The 26666-nt window shown below is 41.2% G+C and overlaps 1 protein-coding gene across 1 annotated transcript in view; it reads right to left on the bottom strand.

The window, feature by feature from the left end:
- Positions 1-24758, bottom strand: part of TBC1D9 (TBC1 domain family member 9) — a 136225-nt gene extending 111467 nt beyond the window's left edge. Inside the window, exon 1 of the mRNA XM_023225960.3 lies at positions 24276-24758. Coding sequence (XP_023081728.1) covers positions 24276-24405 — 130 coding nt within the window. The 5' untranslated portion in view covers positions 24406-24758. The remainder of the gene's footprint in view (positions 1-24275) is intronic.
- Positions 24759-26666: the final 1908 nt, after the last annotated feature.

The raw sequence follows: 26666 nt of genomic DNA, 5'->3' as shown, positions 1-26666 counted from the left end.
GTGTGTCAGCTGGCCACTCTGAGAACAAAGGGCACCTGGTCAGGAAAAATCCCTCTGCCTTACATTCTTGGTACCAGGGGACGTCAGATGTTGTCTAAGACTTTCAAAGATACCCTGACAAATAATGGATCTGATGGCACTAACTGAGACATCAAGTAATAGGACAAGGGCTAGGCACGGTGACTCATGCCTGTAATAATCCCAGCACTTTGGGAGGCCAGGGCGGGCGGATCACCTGAGGTCAGGAGTTCGAGACCAGCCTGGCCAACATGGCAAAACCCCGTCTCTACTAAAAATACAGAAATTAGACAGGCGTGGTGGCAGGTGCCTATAATCCCAGCTACTCAAAAGGATGAGACAAGGAGAATTGCTTGCACCTGGGAAGCTGGGTTGCAATGAGCCTAGATCTCACCACTGCACTCCGGCCTGGGCAACACTGCAAGACTCCGTCTCAAAAACAAAAACAAACAACAAATAAGAAATACGACATGAATTTGTTTGCACCTGGAAGCCCCTGATGCACAACAATGGTATGGAGCTGAGGCCCACAGGCAACAAGTGTGAAGCGTGAGTACTTACACTCTAAAATGGAGAATCCTGCAGATATACCTTCTTACTACTGGAACTACTACTGTCCATTCTGAAGATGCTTTGAGCTGCTATTCCAAAGAATCAGAGAGTAATTGCTTGTCATCAATGGACTCAAGTTAAATGATACTTGTCCTTTACCCAAAGACAGCCACATTCTTACTCAGACCATGGGACCATTCAAACTTGCTTTTGAGGTTCTAGAAATGCAAGGGGGAAAGGCAGGTAGGCTGCAGTGTTTAAGCAGGTAGACTCAAGGAAGACTGCCTGGGTTTACATACCACCAGCTCAAGCGCTTATTGCTGAGGAGCTTCTCACTCAGTGCCATCCTCTGCAGCACAATGATGATGGTAAGTGCTACTTACTGGCTGTTGTGTTGGTCGAGGAGAGAGCATGTATATGGCACTTAGCACAGTGCCAGGCTCTCAGTAAACACTCGATTAATATTACATATTATTAGGATCACTAATTATTATATGGAGTCTCACTGCCCAAATCCAGAAATTGTCTCCTGACTACCCATTAAAGAAGGAAAAAGGGCTGGGTGAGGTGGCTTACACATATAATCCCAGCTACTTGTTAAGCTGAAGTGGCAGAACTACTTGAGGCCAGGAGTTCGAGCCCAGCGTGGCCAACATAGTGAAAACCTGTCTCTATAAAAATAAAATAAAGGTTTCTAGAACCACCAAAATGATTGATTCTCAAAAAGGTCAATGGTTTCCAAGCTGTTGCGTGTCTTATAGAATGAATACCTGGTCTAAAATTCTACACAATGGCACCATAGGTTTAAAGCGCACACACACACATACACACACACCAAACATTTGCAGGGACTTCAGTGCACTCACTACAAATCTGATCTTCGCAAAAAATCCTGAGGAGCAGATACAATTTTTCTTACTTTACAGCTCTACGCAAAAACATGCTGGTGGAATTTGGTCTCAAAGTGAAGTCTTCTTATTCTAAAACCTCTCTTCTTTCTGCCATACCATAAGAGAACATGTTCCTTAACTGGTATATTGGTGTTCCATCTGAGTGATGTGCACATTGCATAAAGGTACCTGGACGAGAGGGATGGGTGGTGCTGAAATCCAGCCCCAGCCCTGCCTAGAAGTCTGTGCCTTTTTGGTGACATAGCTCAGAAAGGATACCTTTTTCTAAGTGCACAATGCCCACATAGACCCTACTCAGGTAACGGCTCCCAAGTCAGGCTCTTAACCATAAATCTATGCTCACTAGTCTGCTGTCCCTAGTAGTACCAGTTGAAAATGCAAATTCAAAGGAGTGTTGATAAACGCATGAATAACATATAATATGCAGTGGTTTTAATTTATTAAATGGGAATGAGACTTAGAGGTATGGGAGATATTATACCTTAATCTTTTCCAGTTGACCTCTAACACATCAAATCTCCACGGACAGTGGCTTGTCTTTGTCAGAGACACGTCACAGGTCTTGTTTAGAAAGAAAACCCAACACTAATGGATATCTTTGTGCAGTTGCAAAATATTTAAATCTGCAAATACATTCTGCCTTAATAGCCAGATACTATTGTAAGATGTCTCAAATATAATTACAAGAAGACTTTTGGGAAATCAGAACACCTTTCCCATTTAGGACATTGTTACTGTTTACTCGCCCATGTTCTCCAAGTTCTAAATAAAACACTGCTCAGTTCTTTCTTCCTCTCATTAAGTACTTATTTAATTAACTGAAATGAAATCTGGTATTGGTCGGGTAACATCAGCCACACCATTACAAGTTAAAACCAGTTTCAACATAGAACTCAAGTCCTCCACAGCTGTCTGTACCAAGGAACACAACACCCCACCAAGTCCTAGAATTCCTTCGCTGTTAACAGGAAACCAGGGTTTTATTTGGTGGAAAGGGTGATTATTTGAATCAGTAACACTTTGGGGCAAATTTCAAGGATGTTTAATAAATATCAGGAAATGAAAATTCCTATTGATATAATCCAACAGATACCATATATATGTAAATTATAATATACATCATGGTGACACTGTACAATACAATTGCCACTATAAAAATAGCTTCTGACTACTGATTTCAGTTACAGCATGGACTCTCCAATTTCCCCAGTCCTCATCACTCCAGACCGTCTCCTTGACATTAGAGCTGAGTGTCAGTTTCCATTTATCACCTTGTACTCTTAAAATTAAAACTACAAGCATTGTTCATAGAAATGTATATCTATAACCATAAGCTGTATCTCCCTCCATGGTGGAAAAATAAAGAGAACTACATATTTTAAAATATTTAGGAAAAGGTATCTACACAATAAAGAATATTCCTAATTGTTTAAAGTTTTGAAAATTTGACCTTTACAATACAGACAATGTACCTCTTTCCTTACTCCCCTTTGAAAATAATTATGTGATTTTTAATGCCAAGAGTTATTAAACGTCCCGATATTAATCCCTCCTTTGTTTAGCTGATGTCAGGACCAGACTTGCCCAGGAAAAGAAAAAGTCTTTGAAGAGAGATCTGAGAGATGTTTTCTACACCCTTCAGGGTTTTTCTGGGACAAAAATTTGATTCTCTTTAATGCCTAGACCTCCATTTTCCCTATTAATTTCAACAAACACCCCTGCAACTTTAAACTAAACATTATATTCTTATTATGTGTGTTTACATACTTATTTCCATGAAGTCATAATCTTACTGACTATACCTGGGCAGTCTGCACAAATGGCCTCCAGATATCTATTAAGTAGGTTTTCTGCCTGTTTCTAGTTTGAGTGTCCTTGACGAAATCTTCATAGGGTATATGGAATCTAAAGGTTCATGAAAACTCAAGGTACATGGAACTGCCTGCGCTTTCTGTTTAACTCTATATGTGATATAAAAATAATGCACTATACCATTTCCAAATAAATAAGCAATAGTCATTCCGTTTCACCTAGATTCAAAAAAACAAATGGGCTGACAACTTACCATTCCAAATAGTTACTGTAACCAACATTTTTCTTTTATTTTCTTCTTTTTCCTTTCCTTCCCCCTTCCCTCTTTCACTCTTCCTCCCCCTTCCTTCCCTCCTTTCTTCCTTCCCTCCCTCCCTCCCTTCCTTCCTTCCTTCTAAGGAACCTCTGCTCCATGTGGACAAGGCTGTTTTAAGTATACTATCCTTACATGGTAAATGCTGTCACCAAGCTGATGGCCACTTTGTAGATTTTTGATACTGCCATTGTCACTGATCCTGATTTTGTTGAGTAGATGGAGGACACTTTGTTTTTTGGATTTGTATTTATTTTTTTGAGACACAGTCTCACTCTGTCGCCTAGGCTGGAGTGCAGTAGCACTTCCCTGCAACCTCTGCCTCACTGAAATCATGGCTCACTGCAACCTGTGCCTCCCAGGACTCAAGCAATCCTCCCATCTCAGTCTCCCTAGGAGCTGGAACCACTGGCACGTGCCACCACACTCAGCGAATTTTTCATATTTGTTGTAGAGATGGGGTTTTGCCATGTATCCCAGGCTGGTCTTGAACTCCTGGGCTCCAGCTATTCACCCACCTTGGCCTCCCAAAGTGCTGGGATTACAGGCATGAGCCACCACACCCAGTCAGATGGTGGATACTTTGATAAGAGAAAACTACATTGAGGAACACAGAATCCTAATACCACATTAGGCCCTACATAACGCAGGCCAGGTGCGGTGGCTCACTCCTGTAATCCCAGCGCTTTGGAAGGCTGAGATCAGAAGATTGTTTGAGGCCAGCAGTTCAAGACCAGTCTGGGCAACATAGTGAGACACCCATCTCTACAAAAAAAAGTTTTTTAAATTATCAGGGTGTGGTGGGGTGTACTTGTAGTCCCAGTTACTCTGGAGGCTGAGGTGGGAGGAACGTTTGAGTCAAGGAATTTGAGGCTGCAAAGAGCTATGATCAAGTCAAACGCACTCCAGCCTAGGTGACAGAGCAAGACCCTGTCCCTAAAATAAAAATAATAAATACAAATTTGAAAAACCTAATTAATGCTTTTTGCTTTCAGTATCTCATTTGACCCTCACAATAAACACATGAGGTGGTAGGAGGAACCATTCTCAATTTCAGATAAGAAGCAGTCTCAAAGAAGTTAAGAACTACAGTCACATATTTAGCAGACACCACTACTGGGTTTCCTTATATTCCAGAAAGGCCTTTAAGACAGCAAACTCCAAAAATGTTTAAACTCTTTCATTGCACATACAATTTACAATGAAAGATTAAATATAGAATTTCCTTTTATCAAACTCTTTCAACCTGCCTAAATGATTTCAAACAGAAAGAGATATTCTCTTTGACATTTATATTCTGCTTCAAGGACATTCCTAAGGCCCTTTGAAAGATGATTAACCCTAAAGAAACTGCCTACATTTGCTAAGCTTTTTGAAAATATTATCGCCCATTCTGTATAACCACTATGGTCTCTCTAAGACAAAGATCTGGCTGGTGAATAAGAGTGAAAAAAAAAAAAAGGTATTTATCTAAGGACTTTATAAAATCCTGTGCTCATCTAAACTTTAATGAAATGGGTTATAGGCACATCGGAAATAAAAATCTGCAAGTGACTTTTAGAAGCACGTATGTCAGCTGGGCATGGTAGCTCACACCTGTAATTCCAATACCTTGGGATGTCGAGGCAGGAGGATCACTTGAGCCCAAGAGTTGGAGACTAGCCTGGGCAACATAGTGAGACCCATCTCTACTAAATATCACAAAAAATTAGCCAGGCATCACGTATGCGTCTGTAGTCCCAGCTACCTGGGGACTGAGGCAGGAGAATCACTTGAGCCCAGGAGTTCAAGGCTGCAGTGAGCTATAACTGCACCACTGCACTCCAGTCCAGATGACAGAGCTAGACCCTGTCTTAAAACAAATAAGTAAATAAAAATAAAAGTGCACATGTCAAAGTTTAGTACAGTTAACACAGAGTAAATAGGAAGACCTACAGTGGCGTACGATAACATCCGACTGTACACAGTCCCTGTGACAAACTGTAATGACCACAAAAACAAGAGATAAGAGTAGTCTTTTGCTAGAAACCAGAGTGTTCACTGGCACTAAGAAAGCGGGATGGATCACAACTCATTATACATATTTCTATCAAGGACACAACCGAAGCTACTTACGTTGTGAAAAAGTTACCGAGTGCTTTTCTGGGTAAACACACCCTGAAACTGGAATGATACTGACAAGATTAGCAGGCTTCTGAAAAATAATGGCCCACAAATTTACAAATCATTTACAAAAAGAAAGCTACCTGATACCTCCCTAGAATACGCCACGAAGCTGAGGTTGTCAGAAAGGAAAATTGGGTTTTATTAGGGAGAGAGTGAGGGGGAAGGAGACAGTAGGTTCAGAGGAACAGGTGAGAGCAGATAAACAGATTAAAAACAAAGGGCATCCGGCATGATGGCTCACACCTGTAATCCCAGCACTTTGGGAGGCCAAGGTGGGCGGATCACTTGAGGTCATGAGTTTGAGACCAGCCTGGCCAACATGGCAAAACCCCATCTCTACTAAAAATACAAAAATTACCCGGGCATGTTGGTACATGCCTATAATCCCAGCTACTTGGGAGGTTGAGACAGGAGAATTGCTTGAACCCGGGAGGCAGAGGTGCAGTGAGCCAAGATCGTGCCACTGCACTCCACCCTGGGCAACAGAGTGAGGCCACGTCTCAATAAATAAATAAATAAATAAATAAATAAATAAAGTCAAAGGGTAAATGGCACCCTCTTCTAAAGATCAGTGGTTACACTCAAGCAGAGCCATATTTGAGAAACTAGAGGTGACCCTACTGCAAAACAGAGAACAGGAAGAAAGAGGGGTTTGCAGTTCTTATGACCAAGATTAGCCTCCTGACAGTTAAGTAGAGCAGAGTATGATCTGTAGGGTTAGCCATGCTATTCAATCAGAACTGTACAATGATTAGGCTGAGAGCTGAATTGCAGAGTGCAGAAAGGAAATGCCAACACACTGTGCTGTATCTGGACCCCACTCTTTTCTCCATTCCCCTGTGGGGAAGCAGAATTAGCAAGAGGCAAACAGTGGAGTCACTTGTCAGAACTGCATGCTCCACATCAACGGTCTCCAATCTTTTTGGCACCAATCTTTTTGGCACCAGGGAGCAGTTTCGTGGAAGGCAATTTTTCCATGGCCGGGGGTGTTGGGGCAGCAGGGGTGGGGATGGTTTCAGGATGAAACTGTTCCACCTCTGATCATCAGGCATTAGATTCTCATAAGGAGTCCACAACCTAGATCCCTTGCATGCGCAGTGCACAGCAGGGCTGGAGCTATTTGAATCTAATGCTGCCACTGATCTGACAGGAGGCAGAGCTCAGGAAGTAATGCTCGCCTTCCTGAGTACTGGACTGTGCCTTAGGGTCTGGGGACCCCTGCTCTACATTACAGAGAATCCTAGTGAGGGGCCCCTGAGCAGAACATCTGCAGGAAGAGGGACAGCCAGGGCAACATCAGTTCCTAGATTAAGGAAAGACCCTCCGTTTTCGTATTCCATGCCCTGTTCCCTCTCTCCCTCTGTTCTCTATCTCTCTGTCTATCTCCGCCTGAATCTCTCTCTCTCCCTGCACCCTCCCTTCTCTCTCCCCCACCGCCCCCCCCAAAACACGCACTCACACTCACATCCGTAGGGTCTTCCCCACAATAGGAAACTAAGTGCTGTGGTTGAAGGGCTCCACATCTGGGTACCAGGATAAGAGTAAGAGATAAGCACTAACATGTTTACCATTTTGTAGTTACAGACAGTGATACATTCCTATTGCTTAAACAATATATAGTGAACCAAACATTTTCAACTGATTGAAAGGCTAAAAGAATTTCCTGGAAATGATATAAGATGTCTTACAATTTATAGTAATCCTGCTGCAAGCACAATACTAAATCCCTGAAAATCGCTTTGGTGGAAAATTTGGAGTTGAGGAATGTCAGACATTAGGAAACCGGTTCTTAATTCTTTGATTCACAATCTAATTTAAGAAGCTGACAAAAAGTGGAGCCTCAGTTCCGGAAAAATACACCTTCACACTTAATTCCATTAATCTTGTATATAATTTCATGTTGTTCAAGGACCTCCTGAAATTGCTACCAGTTTCAAGTACTACTAAAAGGAAAAATAGATTCGTGAGCCAAGGTTGTAATGATCCTATGAAAACTTTAATAATAATTTTATGTCCACAAGGAAAAATAAACAGATATTAAACAAAGAATATCTTTATGACATTTAACACAAATTACATTAATGAAAATCAATACAGTATGTCAAATGTGCAATTCTTCTCTCTTGTTCTCTAGAAACTATAAAAGGAAAATCTTGGGACTGCAAACTACGCTGAAAGGAAGAAGCTAGGCTTGGGAACTGAGTCATGCAAAAACTGCCTTCCCTTTGTTCTCAAACAGATAGCTGTAATTTCACATGCTTACTTTATCTTATGTAAAATGTAGACTTGCCGAGCATAAAATGAATGCATAATGGACTCCTCCCACTTTCTTTTCACATGTAAAATGTAGATTCACTAAGGACTACTCAGAGCCTCATAAGAATGTAACCCACTGGCCTCATTGCCTACCCCTCTCTCCCTTTTTACTCCTTTTTTCCTCCCCTCCTTCTTGCTCTTTCCCCTTTAAATGTTGAAATTCCCAAAACCATCTTTGGAAAAAGCACAAGACACAGATCCTACTGTGACTTGCGTTTCTTTTTCCCTGGTACATCCTCAACCTTGGCAAAATAAACCTCTAAATTGAGACCTGCTTTAGACACTTTTTGGTTTACAAAACTTTTTGAGAGTGACCACCGTCACAATAAACATGAATATTTGTCTTTGTTGAACATTCATACAAACAAGTCTTTCCCTTGTCTAGTCTTCCAGTCAAATGCCAAATGCCCTCTTAATTTTGTATCTCGGAATGGCTCTATATTGTTGTCCCAAAGACAGCTGGACTTAGAAGCCTTGAAATGGGGAAAGATTGGAAAACTTTTTTGAGAAAATCCACATAGTTTTCACACTTCCCCCTGGCATAAGTTATATAACTATAATCCAGGACAACCAATAGCCAATGACATCAAAACACGGGAGAAGGTACAGCCTCACTCTACTAGCTTCCTCATTTCTACACTCAAGATTGAATTTATTTTGGAGATGGAGTTTTGCTGTTGTTGCCCAGGCTGGAGTGCAACAGCATGACCTCGGCTCACCGCAACCTCTGCCTTCTGGATTCAAGCGAATCTCCTGCCTCAGCCTCCCAAGCTACTGGGATTACAGGCAGGTGCCACCATGCCCAGCTAATGGATTTCCTGAGTGGATCTCACAGCCAGAAAACCTAGCAACCCAATGTTCTCTGAAATAATATGTAAATAACCTATAAACCAAAAATGAAATTCTAAGCCCTGCAACCAACTGAATGGACCTCTCCTCTCAGTCAAGGGACTTCAAAAGTAAACTGAAAAACTAGTTCAGGCCATAGTGGGAAGAGTAGTGGGGGCGGGGTGGTAGGGGCTGTCAGTCATACCTCATTATAATCTCCTCCCTTTGGAATTCCAGAAAACTGACCAGCATTAACATTAAAACAGAGATCTTAAGACTTACAAAACAGATTCTTTGTAGCAAGAAGATACCAAACTCCAATGTGACTCTAGCATAGCATCACATGACAAATAGCAGGCCCTAAAGAAATTGAAGTATTTTACCCCAAAATACATTTCTTTGACATATTTAAAATGGCCCTGCAAAGCTATCTCTTTTGGGGGAAAATCTACGTTTTGTAGAGAATCCCTTTCCCTTTCCAAGTGTTCTCCGGATCCAGGAGAGATTTAATTAAGAATCTAGCACCTTTTAAGGTCTGATCAGAGACATTTATCAGGCCAGGTGTGGTGCCTCACGTCTGTAATCCCAGCACTTTGAAAGGCTGAGACAGGCGGATTGCTTGAGCTCAGGAATTCAAGACCAGACTAGACAACATGGTGAAACCCCATCTGTACACAAAAATACAAAAATTAGCTGGTTGTAGTGGCATGAGCCTGTAGCCCCAGCTACTTGAGAGGCTGAGGTGGGAGTATGGCTTGAGTCCAGGAGGCAGAGGTTGCAGTGAGCAGAGATCATGCCACTGCACTCTAGCCTAGGCGACAGAACCAGACCCTGTCCGGAAAAAAGAAAAAAGAAAAAACCAGAGACATTTACCGTCTTTCTCTCTAAAGCCTGCCATCTGGAGGCTTCATCTACATAATAAAAGCCTTGATCTCTGCAACCCCTTATCTTAACCCAGAAACTTTCTATTGATTCCAAGTCTTTAGACAATAACTTAACTCTTCCAATCAATTGCCAATCAGAAAATCTTTTAATCCACATATGACCTGGAAGCCCCCTCCCTTTTGAGTTGTCCTACCTTTCCAGACCAAACCAAGGTACACCTTACATGTATTGGTTCATGTCTGCCTATAACTTGTGCCTCTAAAAGGTACAAAATAAAGCTATAACCCGATTACCCTGGGGAACATGTTCTCAGGACCTCCAGAGACTGTGTCATGGGTCATGGTCCTCACATTTGGCTCAATAAATCTCCTTAAATATTTTACAGAGTTTGGATTTTTCATCAACAAAGCTAACAGCAAAACTGTGACATGCCATTTGAAACCAACTACAAGCCAGTGGCAATTGCAGAACACCTTAAAAAAATGACTGACTCGCTGGGCACAGTGGCTCACACTTGTAATCCCAGCACTTTGGGAGGCTGAGGCAGGTGGATCATGAGGTCAGGAGTTTGAGACCAGCCTGGCCAATACGGTGAAACCCTATCTCTACTAAAAATACAAAAATTAGCCGGGCGTGGTGGTAGGCACCTGTAGTCCCAGCTACTCAGGAGGCTGAGGCAGGCTAATTGCTTGAACATGGGAGGTTGCATGTCATGGGAGGTTGCAGTGAGCCGAGATTGTACCACTGCACTCCAGCCTGGGTAACAGAGTGAGTCTCTGTCTCAAAAAAAAAAAAAAAAAAGCTGACTCATCCACTGGGCTTTTTAGAATGCACATCTGACAAGAAAAGAAAAAGAAAAAGCAGAAGGTGGGTTATTGACTTCTTCACAGTTCTCTAGTTTCACTAGTAGAGGATGTTTTCAACTTACAAATTCATAATAACTATACATACACACACTCCCCACAAACCTGCAAAGAGAAAAGGTAACCCCTCCTCCTCTCTCTCCCACTCCAGTCCTCTCCCTGGTGATTCCAGTTTGCCATTCTCAGAGAGGACCATTTGTGCAAGAAGGAGACAGAAGAGAAAAGGGAGAAGAAAGAAGGTGCAGGGGCAGGGGAGAGAGGAGGAGGAAGAGAAAGAGAAAGAAAGAAACTACCTTTTACTGGTAGAGCTTTCAAAATGTACACACAGTATCAGGAAGGGAGGAAAAGGAAGGGAAGGAAGGAGAGAGGAAGCAAGGAAGGGATGGAGGGAGGGAGGAAGGAAGAAAGAAGGAAGGACAAATGGAAGGAATGATGTAGAAACAATTTAAGGTTGCTGATCAAAAATTATCTTCTCCAAAAAGCCTGAGTATTTGACTCAACGTTGTCAAGCTGCCTAAATATCAGACAGATATCCATTTGCTTTAACAGCATCCTTCAGAAAATGTAATGTCTCTGTAAACTGCAGAACTCTTCCATTACTCACACATTGCTGTGAATTAGAGCCAGTTGCCTCCTAATACCTAAATGAGATCATCACCAAGGGAGGACAATCATGGGACAATCATCTATGAATGGTTCTTTATGTTTCCTATATTTTACATAACTTATCTCAGATTCTTCATAACGGGTGCTAAAAGGTTATTAAGCCACATTTTAAATAAGGAAATTAAGCTCAGAAAGGAAGAGAAACTTTACAAATCACATGTCCAACAGGTGGAGCTGTGATTTGAATCCAGTTGTCGGCTTACTAAGTAAAGGACTAAAGAGTAGAAGTCAGTGAGAGAGGTAGAGAACACAAAGACGCAGTGCAAAGAGCAACCCTCAGGGTTTTGGTCTGTGGCATTCCCTGCACATTGCTGTGCCATGAAGCAGGCATGGGCTTCCACCTCCAAGACTCAACTCAAGGTGGTACCCTCCACAGCTGTTGGCATTATAAGCTGCCTAGATCCAAATAATTACAAATCCTGGTCTGTACATAACTACAAAACAGGCTTTTGTGGTCAGGCCTGGGAACCATACCACAATTCACAATCTGACCCCTTCATAAAGTGGGTCCTCTCTGTGCATGAGGATGGCAAAGCAGAAAGGATATGCAGCGTCCCTAGAGCAGCAAGTCTGCCTCAACCTTTCAAATTCCTCAAATTTCTAGAGGGAAGCTTGGAGTAAATATTTTCTTGCCTAGTTTTTGTGGCCAGTTTATAAACACCCAGAAGTTGTCAAATGTCATGTCAAATCCCACACAAATTATATGCATTCATTCCCACGGTTTCTTTGTAGAATAAGGCAGTCTCAAGACAAATTGGTATGGATGATGGAATTCTGTGAACACAATTATCTTAAAGTTGATAATAATAATGCGGTGGAGGAGGGGGGGCGGTTCATGGAACAAGCAAGCCAAATCTGCTTTTGTCTAGTCATGCATCCTGCCAGCAGCATTTTCCTATTAATAATATGTAAGTATTATGAGCCAGCTCCACACACAGCTACAGACTACTGCCCACCCCAACACATAGAAATCACCAATATAAACCAACAATAAAATTCTAACCCTCCAACTGACTGAATGGACCCCCTCCTCTGAGCCAAGGCAACTTCAAAGAAACCAAAAAACTAGTTCAGGCCATGATGGGAAGGGGGGTTTTCAGACATGCTTCATTATACCCTTCTCCCTTTGGAATTCAGGCACAACTGACCAGCATTAACTTTAAAACAGAGATCAGGTCTTTTTTCTGATCCTAAAGAGATTGGTTAGGTGTCTAGTACCTTTTAAAGGTTTGAGTAGGAAACATCTGCCATCTATTGCCACTAATGGCATCCACCTGTGAGACCTCACTACATAAGAACCTTGGGGCCCTGGAGCACGCCTGTAATCCCAGCACTTTGGGAGACCAAGGCGGGTGGATCACCTGAGGTCGGGAGACCAGCCTGACCAACATGGTGAAACTCTGTCTCTACTAAAAATACAAAATTAGCTGGGTGCGGTGGCACACGCCTGTAGTCCCAGGTACTTGGGAGGCTGAGACAGGAGAATCGCTTGAACCTGGGAGGTGGTGATTGCAGTAGGCCGAAATCTCGCCACTGCACTCCAGCCTGGGCGACAGATCAAGACTGGTTTTTTTTTTTTTTAGAGAAAAAAAAGAATCTCAGTCTTCACAACCCCTTATCTTAACCCAGTCACTCCTTTCTATTCACAACTCCTATCTTAACCCAGTCACTCTTTTATTGATTCCAGGTCTATAGATAATAATTCTTTAATAAAACCAATTGCCCATCAGAAAATCTTTGAATCCACCTGTTACCTGGAAGCCCCACCTCTTCAAATAGTCCTGCTTGCCCAGACCAAACCAATGTACACCTTACATATACTGTTGTCTTATGTCCATCCCCCTAAAAAGTATAAACCCAAGCTATAACCCAGCCACCTTGGACACATGTTCTCAGGACCTCTTGAGAATGTGCCTTGGATCATAGTCACTCATATTTGGTTCAGAATAAGCTTCTTTAAATATTTTACAGAGTTTGATTCTTTTCATTGATACGAATTATAACATTAAGTTCCATTAGGAGCTAACATACATTTTAACTGCTTTTATACTACAGTTGACCTTTAAACAACATGGGTTTGAACTGCCTGGATCTACTGCCTGGATCTATTCAGCCTCTGCCACCTGAGACAGCAATACCAACCCCTCCACCTCCTCTTCCTCAGTCTATTCAACCTTGTGAAGACGATGAGGACAAAAACCTTAAAGATGAACCACTTCCATTTAATGAACAGTAAATATACTTTCTTTTCCTTAGGATTTTCTTAATAACACTTGCTTTTCTAGCTTACTTTACAATAAGAATGCAGTATATAATACATATAACAAAAAATATGTGTAATCTACTGTTAATGTTATCAGTAAGACTTCCGGTCAACAGTAGGTTATTAGTAGTTAAGTTTTGGGGGAGTCAAAAATCATACACAGATTTTTGACTGCATGGGGGATTGGCATCCCTAACCCTTGAGTTGTTCAAGGGTCAACTGTATAAATAAATACACAAGCACTACTAGTTGCAATTTTACTAATACAGTACTTACAAGCTGGCAAGATCAAAGCATTTATTCTAAAAACAAACAAACACCTCCTAACCAGTCAGAGCTTCATGAATACCACTTTGTTATTTCTCCTACATTTCTGGGAGTTATCTGGTTGTTGGATTATGAAATGGAAAGTCTCCCTAGTTGTGGAGGTCTCCACTGAATGCAGTACGTCGAATTCCTGGACAGTCCAATGCTCTAGCTCAGATGGAACAATTTGATATGGACTTAATTCGTCTGCACTCTTATCATCTCCATGTCTATCTTCTTAAATCTCCTGAATTTGTTCACCCATGTTTCATCTCAAGGTTAATAATGTAACCCAGCAAAAACTGGCTTTTTCTTTCTTTTACATCTTTGTAAAGTTCAGCACCCTAAACATAGTTGATACACAAACACATTTCTGAGACAACAGTTTATTGAGCAAATCACACATTTTATTTTGTGTAACAAGAAACAGTCTCCATCTCTTGAGATCTTTTAACTTGAAGCCCTTATGTTCTAATTCACTTGGGATCCATTAAGCTCCTAAAACTGCAGGCAAATTTTTGGAGTGCTTTCATTTTTCTCAAGGTAGAGTCCACAGCTTTTATTAGATTTTCAAATGGGAGGTGGTTATAAGAGGAAAATAAGATTAACATACACCATTATAATTAATCTATTAGTTCATTTTCACGCTACTGATAAAGACATATCTGAGAGGGGACAATTTACAAAAGACTGAGGTTTAATTGACTTACAGTTCCACATGGCTGAGGAGGCCTCACAATTATGGTGGAAGATGAAGGAAGAGCAAAGGGGTGTCTCACATGGTGTCCAGCAAAGAGAGAAATAAGAGTCAAGCGAAAGGGGTTTCCCCCTATAAAGCCATCAGATCTCGTGAGACTTATTCACTATCACGAGAACAGTATGGGGGAAACTGCCCCCATGATTCAATTATTTCCACTGGGTCCATCCCACAACATGTGGGAACCCATGGGAGCTACAACTCAAGACGAGATTTGAGTGGGGACACAGCCAAACCATATCAGTCTTGTAAAGAATACTAAACAGGCCAGGTGCAGTGGCTCATGCCTATAATTCTAGCACTTTGGGAGGCCGAGGCAGGAGGACTACCTAAGCTCAGGATTTTGAGACCAGCCTGGGCAATACAGTGAAACCCCATCTCTATTAAATAAAAATAAATAAATAAATAAATGCATATAAAGAAGAATACTAAATAGGCTGGATGTGGTGGCTCACGCCTGTAATCCCAGCACTTTGTGAGGCCTAAGTGGGCAGATCATCTGAGGTTAGAAGTTTGAGACCAGCCTGGCCAACATGGTGAAACCCCTCCTCTACTAAAAAAATACAAAAAACTTAGCCGGGCATGGTGGCATGCACCTGTAGTCCTAGCTACTTGGGAGGCTGAGGTAGGAGAATTGCTTGAACTCAGGAGGTGAAGGTTGCAGTCAGCCAAGACTGTGCCACTGCACTCCAGCCTGGATGACAGAGAGAGACTCTGTGTCAAAAAAAAAAAAAAAAAAAGAAGAAGAATAAATAAATACAAAATCAAACAGGCTCGCACTTATGAGGTGTGGGACCTAGGGTAAATCACTCAATCTCTTTAAAGCCTTAGTTTCCTTTTCTACATACTGAGGATAATAATAGCATCTACCTTATAATGTCAGATAAGATAATCTATACCAACATCAACTAATCAGGACAACTATACAAACTGGACAAAATATATTTTAAAATATCAAAAAATTAAAAAGCAACAAATTACCATACCTGAAGAAAAGACAGGCTCAAGGGGGAGAGCTCTGTATTTTAGAGTGACAATTATTTTGGGAGGCATGTGCCTCTTCCATAAGGAGCTGCTGAGTAGTTGAGAGTCTGGATGTGCTTTTAACAGAATCCTGGACTAGCGGGACCAGGATAGGAGTTAGTACCACCAAAGAGGTAGGGAAGCTAATGATGCCACCTTTTCCTCTTTGGGTTGGGACGATGGAGGGCTATGACCTAATCATAACTGTAAATCCTAAGTAGGCAAATCCACTCAAGTTAGAGCTCAGCTTGAAAATATATCAGTACAGCCGGGCGCGGTGGCTCACGCCTGTAATCCCAGCACTTTGGGAGGCCGAGAAGGGCGGATCACAAGGTCTGGAGATCAAGACCATCCTGGCTAACACGGTGAAACCCCGTCTCTATTAAAATACAAAAAAATTAGCCAGGTGTGGTGGTGGGCGCCTGTAGTCCCAGCTACTCGGGAGGCTGAGGCAGGAGAATGCGTGAACCCGGGAGGCGGAGCTTGCAGTGAGCCGAGATGGCACCACTGCACTCTAGCCTGGACGACAGAGTGAGACTCCGTCTCAAAAAAAAAAAAAAAAAAAAAAAAAACAACGAAAATATATCAGTACCAAAAATTAGTGATTTTAGTTTGCAACTGATAGAAAAAAATTTTCTCATAGAAAATAACATTATCTTCTCCTTCAGATTAGTTTCACAAAGTAGAAGTACAATGTCCAGTTCATAATCAAAAGTAGCCAGACATAAAAAATGACAACAGAGCATGAATGAAAACTAGGAGAAAAAACAGACAATAGAACAGGCTTATAAGAGCTGGAGATATTTAAGTTAATTGAGGCCTTACAAGAACCATACTTGCTCAAAAATAACAAAAAAATAAGATTGAGAATTGTAAGAACTGAAAATCAGACAATGAATCAAATAGAAATTTTTGATTAAAAAATAATTAAAAGCGGTTGGGCTGAACAGATTAAATACAGTTAAGGAGATAGTTATTAACTTGGAACAGAGATCAGAAAAAAGTAGCCAAAATGAAGTAAAACTTAAAAGGTAACAGACATAGAAGATACGATGAGAATGTCTAACATACATGTAATTGGAGTGCCAGAAAGAGAGATGAGGGAATGAAAGAAAGGCAATATTTGAAGAGACAGTGGATGAGAAGTCTACTAACCCAAGGAAAGACATATTAAAGAACACCTACTACCCCTAAGCAGGATTTTTAAACATCCACAAATTATCTAGATCATATTAAAACTGCAGAAGACCAAAGTCAAAGAGAAAACCCTAAAAGCAGTTAGAGAAAAAAGACATATTACTCACAAAAGAACAACAATTCAGAGTGACAGTTTAACTCAAAAGAAATGATGTCTCAACCACGCTTTTTTAAAACATATTAAGTGCCAACCATTCAAAATAAAAATATCCTTCAAGAAAGAAAGCATAATGAAGACATTTGGAGACATACAAAAACTGAGAAAAGCTGTCACAAGCAGGTCCTCACTAATGGAAAGAGTAAAGGATGTTTTTCCTGGCAGTGGAAAACGGATTCCAGAAAAACCGTCAGAGAGGGAAGAAGAAAGTAAAACAAAAATGGTAAACATGTGGAGATTCAACTGAATATAGGCTTTAAAATCAGTAATAACTGCACGTCCTTGGGTTGAAAATATGTTAAGAATTAAAATACACTATTACAACAAAAATGGTATGTAAATTGCAGGTGGGGAGTTAAAGTATTCCATGGTCTTTGCATTATATGAGAAAAGATTTAACATGTCAATTTAAAAAATAAAAAATAATGGCCAGGTGCAGTGACTGACACCTCTAATCCCAGCAATTTGGGAGGCTGAGGTGCGAGAATCACTTGAAGCCAGGGGTTTGAGACCAGCCTGGGCAACATAGTGAGACCCTGGCTTTCCTTTAAAAAAATAAAAGGTTAACAACAAAAAAAATAGTACTGGTTGACAATATAATTTGATGAGTCAAAACTGCATATGTAATGTCCAGAATAACCACTAAAAGAATAATAAAATGAATATAGAACTTCTAGCTAATAGAGTCTCAAAAAGTTTAACTTGAAAAAAATTATTCCCATATCCCACCAAAAGGCAAGGAAGGCAAAATAAAAAGAACACAAGATAGCTAGAGAAAGTATAAAGCACTTAATAAAAGAGCAGATTTAAATCCAAGTCACATGGACATTAACTAAATAATACAATTAAGAGTCAAAAAATTTCAAAATTGAATAAGAAAAAGTCAACTGCCCGGGTATGGGGGCTCACACCTGTAATTCCAGCACTTTGAGATGTCAAGGTAGGAGAATTGGTTTAGGCCAGGAGTTTGAGACCAGCCTGGCCAATACAGTGAGACCCCATCTCTATTTATAAAAAAATAATTAAATTATTAAACATTATAAAAAAGAAATAAATCAACTATCCGCTATTTATAAAAGACACATCTAAAACATAAGGATAGAGAAGAGTTGAAAGTAAAAGTATGAAAAAGAGATACCATAAAAATACTAACCAAATATATCTATTCTAACCATAAGAATGAGACAAAAGCAATTCTGGAAATATATGTGAATATATCATAATGATAAAATGCTCAATTCACCAGGAATATATTACAATTCTAATGCTATAATGCTATATTATTAGGATTGCTTTATAAATGCAAGTTCAGGTAAACACTTGAAAATCAGTTACTATAAGTTACCACACTAACAGGATAAAGGAAAAATCATGATTACATTGATAAAAATGGAAAAGCATTTCTTAAAACTTCAGCATCCAAATATAATCAAAAACTCTTGGCAAACTAGGAATAAGAACTCCTCAAAATAAAATAAAATGAAAACAGGCAAGGAGAACAAAAATAAAAAAAAAAGAAACAAAAAATTTTACAAAAATTACCATACTTAACAATGAACAAATGTTGAAAGTCTTTCTTTTAAGACCTGGGAAGGGATAAGAGTACATACAATTGCCACATCAATTCATAATCGTATATGAGGTCCTAGCCTGTCAAGAAAGGCAAAGACAATTTTTAAAACCATAGGAATTAAAAAAGAAATAAACTGTCAATATTAGTAGGTGATATGGTTGTTCATGTAGGAAATAAAAGAAAAGAATTTACAGATAAATTACTAGAATTCATTTCTTAAGTTAGCTACATTCTGGATACAGGTGAATATATAAAACAACTACATTTCTACATCCCAGCAAAAAAGAAGCAGAAAATAAAATTTTAAAGACAGAATATACAACAGAGTGAAAAAAATATGAAATACCTATGAATAAATATAATAAATGAAGCTTAAAACCTCTACAAAGAACACTATAAAACACTGAGAAAAAATTTTAAAGATCTAAATAAATAAAGGAATATACCATGTTCATGGACCAGAAGACTTGATACTAGAAAAGTAAAAATTTTGCCCAAATTTATTTACAGACTCAATGTAATGTCAATCAAAATCTCAATAGTTTTAACATCTTTGTTGCTGCTGTTGTTTTGTTTTGGTGAGACTTTGCAAGCTGATTCTAAAATACAGATGGGTCCCAACTTACATGGTTCGACTTACAAATTTTTTTTTTAATCATAATGATGCAGAAACTATACAAATTCAGTTTGCTCCTTGACATACAATAAGGTCACATCTGGATAAACTCACTGTAAATTGAGGATATTTTAAGTTAAAAAAATGCATCAATATTTTCAACTTATTGAAACATAACTCCACTGTAAGTAGAGGAGCATCTGTATTGTACTCAAAGAATAGTCAAGAAACCTGTAGAGAACAAAGAACAAGATAATAGAACTTTATCTACTGCATATAAACTCTTACTATAAAAGTACAGTACACAATTACCCATGTAACTGTGCATGTAACCCCTGAATCTAAAAGAAAATTAAAATAAAACTACAGTGTGGTGTTGGTGCAAGAATATACTAATAAACAAAAGAAATAGACTAGAAAACCCAAAACAGACCCACACATATGGGCACTTGATTTATGATAAAGATAGCTCTAGAGAACAGTGAAGACAGAATAGCCTTCCCAATAAATCACGCTGGGGCAAATGAATGTCCACAAAAAATTTAACATACAATACCTAACCCCTACTTCACACAATATGCAAAAATTAATCCCCAGTGATCTATACATGTTAAGGTGGGGGTTAAAACTGTTACATTTCTAGAATATAGAAGAATATCTTTATAACCACAGAGCAGGAAAAGACTTATTGAACAGAACACAATAAAATATTAACCATAAAGGAAATGGTATCTAAAAGGAAATGGTATCTAAAAAGGACTTAAGAAATTTTAAAAATTAAGAATCTCTGTTCATCCTTTACAGAGTAAATAGGTAAGGAACAAATGAAGATTTTGCCACACATGTAACAGTGGGCTCATACCCAGAATATATTTTTTAAATTTCTACAAGTTAGTAAGAAAAAAGACAATCCAGGTGAAAAATGAACAAGAGACTTGAACAATCATATCTCAAAATATTCCAAATGGTGAATAAACATATGGGAAAATGCTCAACTTCATCAGTCAGGAAAAAGCAGATTAACCCTGCGATGTGACATTACTCCAAAACCACAACAATGGCTAAAATTACAAAGACTGACAGTGCTGACAAGGATACGTGATGGAACAAGGGAAACTTCCATATGCTGTTGATGGGATTATATTGGTACAACTACTCTGGAAAACTGTTTGGTATCATCTACTGAAGTTGATAATACATTATAAGCTAGCAATTCCTCTCCTGTTTATAGAGCAAATAGAAATTTATGCCCACAGGCACCAAGAAACATGTCCCAAAATGACCACAGCCACATGATCCATAATGCCCCCAAATGGACCATCCAATGGTCCACCAACAATATAGTTGATAAACACATAAATAAATTGTGGTATACTCATATCATAGTTTTCTACACAGAACAGAAAAATGAATGAATTACAACCACCAGCAACAAAATGAATATCACATGCACAAGGCTGAGCAAAAGAATCCAGACACAAACGAATACATACTCTATAATTCCATTTCATTTCTTGCTAAAAAAAGAAAAAAAAAAAAAAAAAGGCAAAACCAAAATATAGAGTTTAGGGATATGTTCTTTGGAAAAACTATAAAGAAAATCAAGGAAGTGTTTACAAAAAAACATGAGGACAGTTTTTATCTTTGGGGGAGGTGATAATGATTGGCTGAGAATCACAAAGGGGCTTTTGGCACAATAGCAGTGTTCTATTTTTTTAATCCTGGTGTTGGTTGCCAAGTGTTCACTTTGTACTAGATCACTGCACTTTGCATCTGATGTCTGTAATTTTATCTATATGTATGAAATCTGTCAAAGGGAGTTAAATAAATCAATCAAATGCATCCACAATAGAAGAAGGACTTCATTGCATCAATGCCTATACATATTGCTTGGAATCAGGAACCCAGAATATCTTAATTTTTAAAAAATGTTAAGTGTCCCCAACTTTGACCCATTGCTTTTACAGCTTTCTGTGCTAATCTTTCCAAGCTCCCTGATAATCGCACTTTGAGAGCACTCCTGGCCAGTTCACACTGAGCAAGTTTCTCTACTCATCTGTCATCTATTTGCTGGGTGTACACATGTGCACTGATCCAGATAATGCATATTATGTAAAAGTCCTGAGATCTTCCAGAAAATCTCCAACAACTGAGACCTAACACTTATTCTTCCCTCCTCTCCTCAGGTAGATCTTTTTCTTTCTTCAGTTCTAAGCTCAAGGGTCACTTCCTCAAGGAATCTTTCCTTTGCCTCCACCTCCAAGACCCCATCACTTAACCGGGACTAACCAACATCATGGTTCTCTTACGATATTTGTTCTGATCATTCTCAGTTTGCCCCCATCCATTCCTGGGAGGCTGATCCCAACAGACTACATTACCAGGACTCTCTTTCCAGCTAGATTCTCCCCCCCCCCCCCCTTTTCTAGAGATAAGGTCTCACCACTTTGCCCAGTCTGGATTTGAATGCCTGGGCAAAAACAATCCTCCAGCCTCAGCCTCTCTAGCAGCTGGGACTACAGGCATACGCCCCCATGCCCTGTTCCTTAGCTGGCTTCTGTTGGGTTCCAAGGATGGGAGGCAGTGGCAGAAGCTGGGAGGGTGGGAGAAGACAGAAGTCAGGGCATGTATTCCCACTCCCTTTCTGCTATAGTCTGTATTTTTACAAGTGGCTGCTTCTCTCCAGGCTCAAGCTCCTCTTCCCTGGCTCCAGCTCTCATGGACTCCTGAGAATCCTGCCTCTGGTTTGTCTTACACCAGTTCAAATAACCATACCTCCATTTTTCGAAGTTGTCTTTTCACTCATCTCTCTTCATTTGGATTCTGTTTTCTGCTGGGACTCTGTAGAGTGGCAATTTTACTTTAATTTATGTGATTATTTCATCAATACCTGTCTTCTACTAGGCTTGAGCTTCATGACATTAGCACTTCTAGAAGTTGCCAACAAATATTTGTTAAATGATTTAGTAAGTTAGTGAATGAATGAACTTACATTAGAATCAGAATATACTACACAATGTATAACATTTCTAAAATGTTCCTGCTACATTTAACATGGCACCAATGTATTAGACCAAACATTTTACCTCTGTTGCTTGAAAATAGGCTTTGTTGTGAATATTTTTACTCATGACAATGATTTCAATGATTCCAATAAGTGTAATTGCTGTGATTTCTCAATTCACAAGATGTAATTTTACCTATGTGAAATAAGTCATTGATGACAAGATGAGATTTCAAGTGGACTGTAGTCAGTTATAGCTCTAAAAACCAGTAAGAACACAATACAAATGTTAAGCAAAAAAAGAAGGCTCTGAATCCCTGAATTTCTCACATCCTATTGCAAATGATACAGGTAAATGAATACTTAATGTTTACAACGTGTAGGAGGAGTGTTAACTGCAGAAGGAAATATTCTTTTTTACTATAGTAAATTATCTACTCTATGTTGTTGTCCTAGGCTTAAAGGACTATGTGGGCCAGGTGAGGTGGCTCATGCCTGTAATCCCAGCACTTCAGGAGGCCAAGGTGGGCAAATTATTCGAGATCAGGAGTTCAAGACCAGCCTGGTCAACATGGTGAAACCTCATCTCTATTAAAAATACAAAAAAATTAGCTGGGCATGGTGGTTCATGCCTGTAGTCCCAGCTACTCAGGAGGCTGAGGCAGGAGAATCGCTTGAACCCGGGAGGAGGAGGTTACAGTGAGCCAAGATCGCACCACTGCACTCCAGCCTGGGCAACAGAGCAAGACTCTGTCTCAAAGAAAAAAAAAAAAAAAAGGACAATGTGGGCTGATTCCAATATTAGACATGTAAATTACATATTAACATTTAGAGTTAGATAACTTCTACAAAGTGAACTGGAAAATCCTGGTATCAGATCACTAGTCAGTATTTCCAGAATGGGGTCTGGAGCTCTGCACATTTATCTTTTCTGGTAGAAGCAAGATCCTTCAAACATACCAGTATATATTGTACCACATGACACTTGAATTTTAATCTTGAGAAAATTAGTTTATAAATATAATCATAAGTAAATACATATACCAAGAATCTTTATTTCATAGCACAGCATTTGAAAGCAACAATTTACCTAGTGTGCAAACCCCAGGTGATATATGAGGTTGATAAATGCTCAACTCTGAGGAGGTCAAAGTTCATCTCTTTTTTGCAGTCTCCTTCCTAGTGAAACTTCTACTATTTCTTCTACTAACTTTTTCACTGTACAAAGTATTCCAGTTCTGTTCGTTCTAAATAACACAGAGAGGGAGAAGGTCCAATTTCTCTAGTATGGTATGAGTTCAAGATTATTTCGAATATGGCACTACTCTGGATATGGGTCTGACTGATCTTATTATCCTGAATGATATGATATGGCTTCAGCAACAATTACAATAATACCTTGAAGGAAGGGGGTTTAGGGAAGATGTGATTGAGCCAAAATAGTTAAAATGCAGTTATACAGCCAATTATTTTTACAACTAGAACCAGACAGCTTGCTTTGCTTTATTTCTAATCAGGTGAAACAAAAGAATTCCTGTTTCCTTATTCATTCTCTTCGGTCATAACTCATCTAGGAAATGACCACATCAGTTCCTTACTGATCGCTTCCCTGGAAACAAAAGAGCATTTTACACCTGATCCTGCTGTTGCCAGTAAAGAAAGTGGAGTAAAAATTAACCTTCTTCCTTCCCTCTTCTCCATTTGGAAAACAGTATTTCTAAGGGGGGAGGGGAAGGGAATGCTGCATTCAATTTATAGGGGATAATACATTCCCTCCGCCCCAGACTCACTCTTTTCCATTCTCCTCAACATCATCTACTTAAAGAGCGCTCAGTACGCTAAGGGCCGCAAAGCCTGACAGAGTCAAAAAAGAAGCATCTCTGCCCAACCTGAACAGCACGACTTTCGAAGCCTCGCACACAACGAGGCAGGGCGAGTTGCCCAGCCCCAGGGGACCGGGCGGCGTCTCCGGAGCCTGCAGCCCAGGGCCGCGGGCGGCGCCGCAGCGCTCCCGGCTCCCCTCCTGCAGGGATCGGCCAGGGTCCTTACCCGCCAGTCCGCCGCCGCCGCCTCCATCGCCGGCGTGGCCCTTCCTCCGCTGTAGGATGAAGTATGGGTTGGCCCTCTCGGTGATCCACAGCGCGTTGGCCAGCAACACCTCCTCGGGGTTCACCCACATGGTCCTGGCCGCCGCGGGCGGGCGCACAATGGGCCCGTGGGTCGGGTCCTGCACCCACCACCGCGACAGGCGCGCACTCCTGGGCACTCGCGCGCCCGACCGCCCGCCCGTCCGCTAGGTGCGGCGGCGGCGGCGGCGGCGGCGGCAGGCGACTTCAGGGGGCGGCCTGCGGCGACCGGGCCACAACAAAGCCCCAGGAGGAGGCCGGGGAGGACGGCGAGGACGCGGGCGCGGCGAGCAGCATCCTCCCCGCAGTGCCGCCGCCCCGCGAGAGCCCGCGGCCGCAGACGCCCGGGCCTGGCGCTCTGCAGCCCGGCTCCGGCCCACGGCGGCGGGAGGAGCGGGAGGAGGAGGAAGAGGAGGAGGAAGGGAGCGGGAGGAGGAGGAAGTGGTATAGCTCAGTCCCGGGATGCGGCTCGGCGGCGGGCAGGGCTCCGGGCCACCCGAGTGGATTCGGCCCCGCGGTCAGGGCCAAGCTGGGCTGGGGCGCTGCTGCTCCCGCGGCGCCGACCGGAGCTCCAGGGCCCCTGCCGTCTCTACCTGCTGGAGCTAGCGAAGTGGCCGCGCCTTAACGCGCCGTGTCGGGACCGCTGGCGCCACTAGCTAAACCCAGCTCCCAGCTGGAAGGACGCTCCGGACACTGCGAATGAATGACGACAACGCGGCTCACTTGGAGCGGGTCCGGGTTTCCGCGGACTCGGTACTTCCGCGGGCTCTGTGCGCCGAGCTGGGCAGCTGTGGCTGGCTTCGGGGGAACCTTCGGGGGAAGCTCCTGGGGACCGTGTGCCAAGCACTGGGCCCGACGCCCATCCCAGCAGGGAGGACGCCGCCAGCCTGCGTGGGTGTGTGTGTGCTGTTTGTGTTTAAGGTTGACGCTCTATGGGATGGCGCCACCCCTTTTCCCAGGAAAAGTGTTTCAAGGTTCCAGACCTGGAGCTCGGTTAGAGACCCGGGTCGGAAGCCAACGCAGCCAATGGTCGTCGATGTTTTTGTTTCCTGCATCCCCCAGGGCAAGTCATGCGCTAAACTTGTCACCGCTTGTGACCCCTCCCCCTCTCCATTCCATTGTAATTAAAGTGGCCTAGCTAAGTGCATTACATCACTTCTTTCCTTGACCTGTAGGGCATGAGCAATAGCGAAGTTGGAAGCAGCCCAAAAGCTTAGACCAACTAATTCACACCACAGCTGTTCCTATATCGCGTTTGGGGCTTCGAAAACTGGGCATGGCAGAATTTTAAAATTTATCCACGCTTGGTAGATGGATTTTTTTTTAATCAGTGAAACCCGAAACACACAAAGCAGGCCAGCTTTATCCCTAGACAGTTTCAGTTTCCCCAAATACTTCGAGCTTCCTGTGGTGATCACAGCCCATCTGCCTGCATATCTGATGACCTTTTTTTTATTTTTTTATTTTTTTGCCATCCCGCCCAGGAGATCTGGAGGATAGTTCAGGCAAAAAAAAAAAAAAAAAAAAAAAAAAGCTCCTCTTCCCAAATGATGGGAATTTAGCAGACCCTGCTTTGTTGTGGATGCTGGGCGATCCTAGGGACTTTTCCATTTCCAAATGAGTAAAGATTCAAATGAGACTTTCTTGTGTGGGCTTCAAAATTGTGACTTTTGTAGCTCCGACTTGAATTGTTGAATTCCTTCAAATAGTCGAATTAGCAAATCACCAGCCATTCTAATGAGACTGCCATTGCATCTGTTTGCTTCCTACCCCTTGGGCTCTCAAGGAATAGAGGTTTCCCTTGATATTACCACACAGACTGATCTACCTCTTCCAGGCATCAGTGGAAACCTGATGTATTTAACACAGACTCAAAAAAGTCATTTGGCACTTTTGGTCACAGTGCAGTGCCTTCAGTCACAAAATCTGCAAATGAAAAGCAAACAATAAGATTACAAGTCATACATATTTAAAAATTATATTAATATATCATGTAACTTTTATATTTTTGAAGTGTTTCCATAGGTATTCTTTTACTTGATATAATTGGTATTTTAAAAAACTAAGTGCCTTTATACCATGTCAGGGTTTGGAAAATGATACCACAAAGCATGGTGCTTTGGCATGCTGAGTACTTTGAACGGAAGGAGATTGAAAGGCCTCAGAAGCAGTTTCTCTCTGACCTTCTCCTGCCCTTCTGTCTCCCACCTCTCTTTCTCCCCCAAAGTGAGTCATGGAAATTGAAGGCCAGTCATAGCAACTAAAATCCCTCCCCCCAAAACAAGCTACAAAACCTAGAAATATTACCATTCCT

Source organism: Piliocolobus tephrosceles, chromosome 3, assembly GCF_002776525.5.
Source record: "Piliocolobus tephrosceles isolate RC106 chromosome 3, ASM277652v3, whole genome shotgun sequence".
Taxonomy (NCBI): Eukaryota; Metazoa; Chordata; class Mammalia; order Primates; family Cercopithecidae; genus Piliocolobus; species Piliocolobus tephrosceles.
Note: the sequence above shows the minus strand (reverse complement) of the source record. Positions and strands in the feature narration are given on the sequence as shown.